The sequence below is a fragment of the Rutilus rutilus genome (assembly GCF_951802725.1).
Source record: "Rutilus rutilus genome assembly, chromosome: 14".
Taxonomy (NCBI): Eukaryota; Metazoa; Chordata; class Actinopteri; order Cypriniformes; family Leuciscidae; genus Rutilus; species Rutilus rutilus.
In genome coordinates this window covers 36,280,588-36,285,432 of record NC_140219.1, presented here as the reverse complement: position 1 = coordinate 36,285,432, position 4,845 = coordinate 36,280,588, and the positions used below count along the sequence as shown (strand labels likewise).

At 39.2% G+C, this 4,845-nt stretch overlaps 1 protein-coding gene across 1 annotated transcript in view; it reads right to left on the bottom strand.

Annotated features, from left to right (window-relative positions):
* Window positions 1-4,642, bottom strand: part of itln3 (intelectin 3) — a 7,059-nt gene extending 2,417 nt beyond the window's left edge. The window contains exons 1-4 of the mRNA XM_084431140.1: window positions 4,516-4,642; window positions 3,804-3,944; window positions 1,808-2,055; window positions 609-764 (exon numbers count right to left, since the gene is read on the bottom strand). Of these exons, the coding sequence (XP_084287266.1) occupies window positions 609-764; window positions 1,808-2,055; window positions 3,804-3,944; window positions 4,516-4,567 (597 nt within the window). The 5' untranslated portion in view covers window positions 4,568-4,642. The remainder of the gene's footprint in view (window positions 1-608; window positions 765-1,807; window positions 2,056-3,803; window positions 3,945-4,515) is intronic.
* Between the last annotated feature and the right edge of the window lie 203 nt (window positions 4,643-4,845).

Genomic DNA, 4,845 nt, shown 5'->3' with positions numbered 1-4,845 from the left:
ATCTCTGAGCTGAGCGAGTGAGTGGAGGCGGGGCTCATTTGCATATTCATAGAACCGCGTATACTAAATGAGGAAAGGGTGTCGAGTTACATTCACGATATTTTAAGACATGAAGAAAAACACTTAAATGTGTAATTTTGGTGATCAAAGATGAGTTTTAAGGGATACAATTATTGACTACAGGGGGACTTTAAAATATGGTGTGGAAAGCAAAAGCTTGTGTTATTGTTTCATCTGCTTCCATTGCAAATCACACCTTATTTTCCGGCCTAAGCTTTTCCAGGTCAGTACATCTACCTTGGGTTGTTTTGTGTAGGCTAGTGTAAAAGATGTCAGATATGGGATCATTTTAGATGTAAACTCCCAGACAGCAACACAGTGTCGGCCCAGATCCGGCCCACATCCGGGCCGTGGGGAATCCATGTGTACCGTACGGATGTGGGCCGGATCTGGGCCGACACTATGTTGTTGTCTGGGCTGGTTGTCAAAAAATTGGATCCAGTCAACAAGCATCAGTGTAAATGTGGCCGACTCTTTAGAGGCAGTACATCCGTGCATGTTGGATCTTTATTCTGCTGGGCGACTGCAAACAGGAGAGTGTGTCTGACCTTGAATAGGTGGTAAAGGTTTCCAGTGTCTCTCAGGAACCCGCTCTCTGTATGGTAGCGCAGGATGGCAGAAGACGTCCAGTTGCTCAGCTGCTCGTTGTTGGGAATGTGCCACACGGACACGTCTTGAGCAGGGATGTCGTAGTAGCCTGGATTCTGTGGGATTCGAAAACATTCGGGCATCAGATTATCAGTAACAGACTCTCAGTCTCAGTGGAGTCGATGATGTAGGAGTGAGAGGGGCTAGTTGTCACACACTTGTTTTAAATACTTCCACACATGCATGACGAAACTTGGTGTATTTACTAGGTGCCATATCAACACTATATAGAGAAAAAAAAAATTATCATTCAGAAATCTTTGGAAGATATCACTGAATATTTATTTGACCACAGCAAAGTCAATTTCTTATGTTAATTTTTCATCTCTGTTTTTTGTGTTTATTTAAAATTAGACAAATCTGATCTTATTTTAATCTTATATCTGTTATTTAACAGGTGAGATAGTTGTTTAATGCTGATCTACCAGCAGAAGACACTAGCAGGGTTTAACCGGGGCATGTTGTCACACTGCGTTACAATGAGCCTCAATTAGAACTATGATATTCTATTCTATGACTTCTATTGAGAAACCATGAGAAAAAGGTGAATAAAGACTGAGAGTCAATGTTCAGAAATTATTAATTATTATTATGATTTGAGCTATGCTGTATAGCTGTGTTTTCCGGTGTTTGTTGTCAAACTCAAAAATGTGTTTATTTTTAATTATTAAATAATGCCATTATTTTATATATAAAAAAAGTCAATGATTGTATTTTATTGACAAAATATTTTAGTTTGTCTTTTATATTTGTTTGATTAGATCAGAAAATATTTTAATCTGTCATATGATCATGTTATAATGTACTCCACCTATGGGGGATGTTGTCACATCTCAATTGCATTCTTTTTAAGGGTAAATCAAGGAAAAATATACTCTGTATTAATGAAACATAACCACATAATTGTACTAGATATGTGTCCGAGACAGCAACATAGTGTCGGCCCAGATCAGTGTGGAATCCATGTGTACCGGATGTGGGCCGGATCTGGGCCGACACTATGTTGCTGTCTGGAATGAATGTGGGAAAAAGAAATACTCTGAACCTTAAGTCGGTTTACACAAACTGAGAAAGTCTAAAAGTGTGAGGTCTCTCTTACCTTGTAGTCGTCGCTGGTGGAGCCCTCTGCGGTGCCGAAGGTGTGTGTGTTGGCCCACGAGCCGTCTCCTTCGGGCCGGTTCTGGTCGTTCCCCTGCTGGCTGGACCAGCGGTCTCCAGTAGAGCACTTTCCTCTGATGTTGTTCTCATGAACGCTGGCCACCAGAGTCCACCCGCCTCCCGCCGAGCTCATGTCACAGAACGCCTGGTAATACGTGCCGCTCGCTGTGCTCAAGATGTACATGCCGTCTGACGAGAAACAGCCCAGATACACTTTCAGAACGGGCTTACTCACGCTCTCTTTATTCTGATGGTCCCTTTAAAACATTCTGTTGACTATAAGTAACGTTGCACCTACATGTCGACTATCTCTCATTAGAGTGTTAGTAGAGTATTAGTAGAGTGTTAGTAGAGTATTAGTAGAGTAGAGTGTTAGTAGAGTATTAGTAGAGTATTAGTAGTATTAGTAGAGTATTAGTAGAGTATTAGTAGAGTGTTAGTAGAGTATTAGTAGAGTATTAGTAGAGTGTTAGTAGAGTATTAGTAGAGTAGAGTGTTAGTAGAGTGTTAGTAGAGTATTAGTAGAGTATTAGTAGAGTGTTAGTAGAGTGTTAGTAGAGTATTAGTAGAGTAGAGTGTTAGTAGAGTGTTAGTAGAGTATTAGTAGAGTGTTAGTAGAGAATTAGTAGAGTAGAGTGTTAGTAGAGTATTAGTAGAGTGTTAGTAGAGTATTAGTAGAGTGTTAGTAGAGTATTAGTAGAGTATTAGTAGAGTGTTAGTAGAGTATTAGTAGAGTATTAGTAGAGTATTAGTAGAGTAGAGTGTTAGTAGAGTATTAGTAGAGTATTAGTAGAGTAGAGTATTAGTAGAGTGTTAGTAGAGTATTAGTAGAGTATTAGTAGAGTAGAGTATTAGTAGAGTATTAGTAGAGTATTAGTAGAGTAGAGTGTTAGTAGAGTATTAGTAGAGTATTAGTAGAGTAGAGTGTTAGTAGAGTGTTAGTAGAGTATTAGTAGAGTGTTAGTAGAGTATTAGTAGAGTAGAGTGTTAGTAGAGTATTAGTAGAGTGTTAGTAGAGTATTAGTAGAGTAGAGTGTTAGTAGAGTATTAGTAGAGTATTAGTAGACTGGTAGGGTTCGAGTTAGAATAAGTTGACATGTAGTTACTTATAGTCAGTAGATTGTCTGTTGGAGGACCAGCACAATATAGAGTTAGCAGATATTAAGCAGACAGTCTACTAATACTCTAATGAGAGTTACACTCTTTTGCAAAGTTATTTATAGTCAACAAAATGTCACCTTTCCAAGTGTTACCTTTTTTTACCCAACAATTATGGAGTGACCAAATAATGTCAAACTAATCAAAAGTACGCATAATTGCATTCAACACATCCTAATCCTTCCCTAACCCTATAGTAAAGAACATGTGGTTAATTAATAATATGCAGTACTTACATGTATAATTACACTGTAACAATGACACCTTAAAATAAAGTGTAACCCCACACTCGTGTGTTTGAGCTTCTTCTCTGTCCAGACTCCAGCTCTACTCATTCTGGACACTCAACAAACTTTAAATGCTTTAAATCAGTTTAATGCCTTTCAATACTATTCCTTCTATTCCAGCACTAACAATACTTTTTAAAAATGAATATATTGTTAAAAAAAAAAAAAATTCAACACTGATAATAATCATAAATGTTTCTTGAGCATCAAATCATCATATTAGAGTGATTTGTGAAGGATCATGTGACACTGAAGACTGGAGTAATGATGCTGAACATTCAGCTTTGATCACAGGAATACATCACACTTTACTAGATATTCACATAGAAAACAAAGAGTGTTTGGTTCCACTTTATTTAAAAAATGTGATTAAAAAAGAAAAAAGATGAGAAATATAAATAAGTGTGTCTGAACGTTTGACTGGAGGCATATTAGAGTTTTTCAGGATGGTTTTAAGAGTGAAATCTAACAGAGATCTGTCAGCACTCTCACCCTCCGTGACGCCGTGTTTGTCCCGCATCTCCAGGCAGCTGCGAGCGAGAGTCCTCAGTCGAGCGTGATACTTGCCCAGCTCGGGGTTAATGTAGGAGCCGTTGATGAGGATCGGCTTCGGGCTGATAGCGGCTCCCAGAACTGCAGACAACAAGACAGAGATATGATGACCACCACGTCTACAACTAATCTGCCCCACAGCAGCATAGTGTCGGCCCACACCCGGGCCGTGTGCAGTCCAGGTGTGCCAGATGTGGGCCGGATCTGGGCCGACACTGTTGCTGTCTGGGAATGAGTTAAGTGTAGCTCCACATTTCAGAATAATTTCACATCACACTTGCACTTGCACACTTTTCTTAACTATTCTTAAATCAAGATGCATTTACTAAAGTAGTAAAATGCCATACGATATTATGTCTTGTTTTCTGGGGGAATTAATCAAAATTAAGGGAGTTTTTGCTTAAAACACGCAAAATGATCTGCCAATGGGCTAAGAAAAATAATCTTGTTTCTGTTTGAATTAACATTATTTTTTATTACCCAACTGGCAGATCATTTTGCGTGTTTTAAGCAAAAACTCCCTTAATTTTGATTAATTCCCCCAGAAAACAAGACAATATCTTATGTCATTTTACTCATCTAGTAAATGCATCTTGATATTTGGACTGGACACGAGACAGAAGTAGTGAGTTGTAAGTGTGTGTCCACTCACCGGAGCGCTGCAGGTGCAGAACACACATCAGGAATGAAACGCAGCGAAGCATAGTGTTGAGTTTCAGCTCTCAGTCTCGTCTGATGAAGACTGTTGTGTCCTGCAGCTTTTATCTCCCATCATCCCAGCGGATATCGGGAGTAAAACGGCCTTATTGTGCAACAGCAGCTCAGTGTGTACTCATCAAACACACAGTAGAGCCAGGGCTGGAAATCAGGGAAATGCCCATTACTGAAACACCAATACATCATCATGGGCTGTTTACTTTTGTTATTGAACATTACGTCCCATATTTATGTTCTCGGCGCGTGCTTTCATCACAGCAAATTA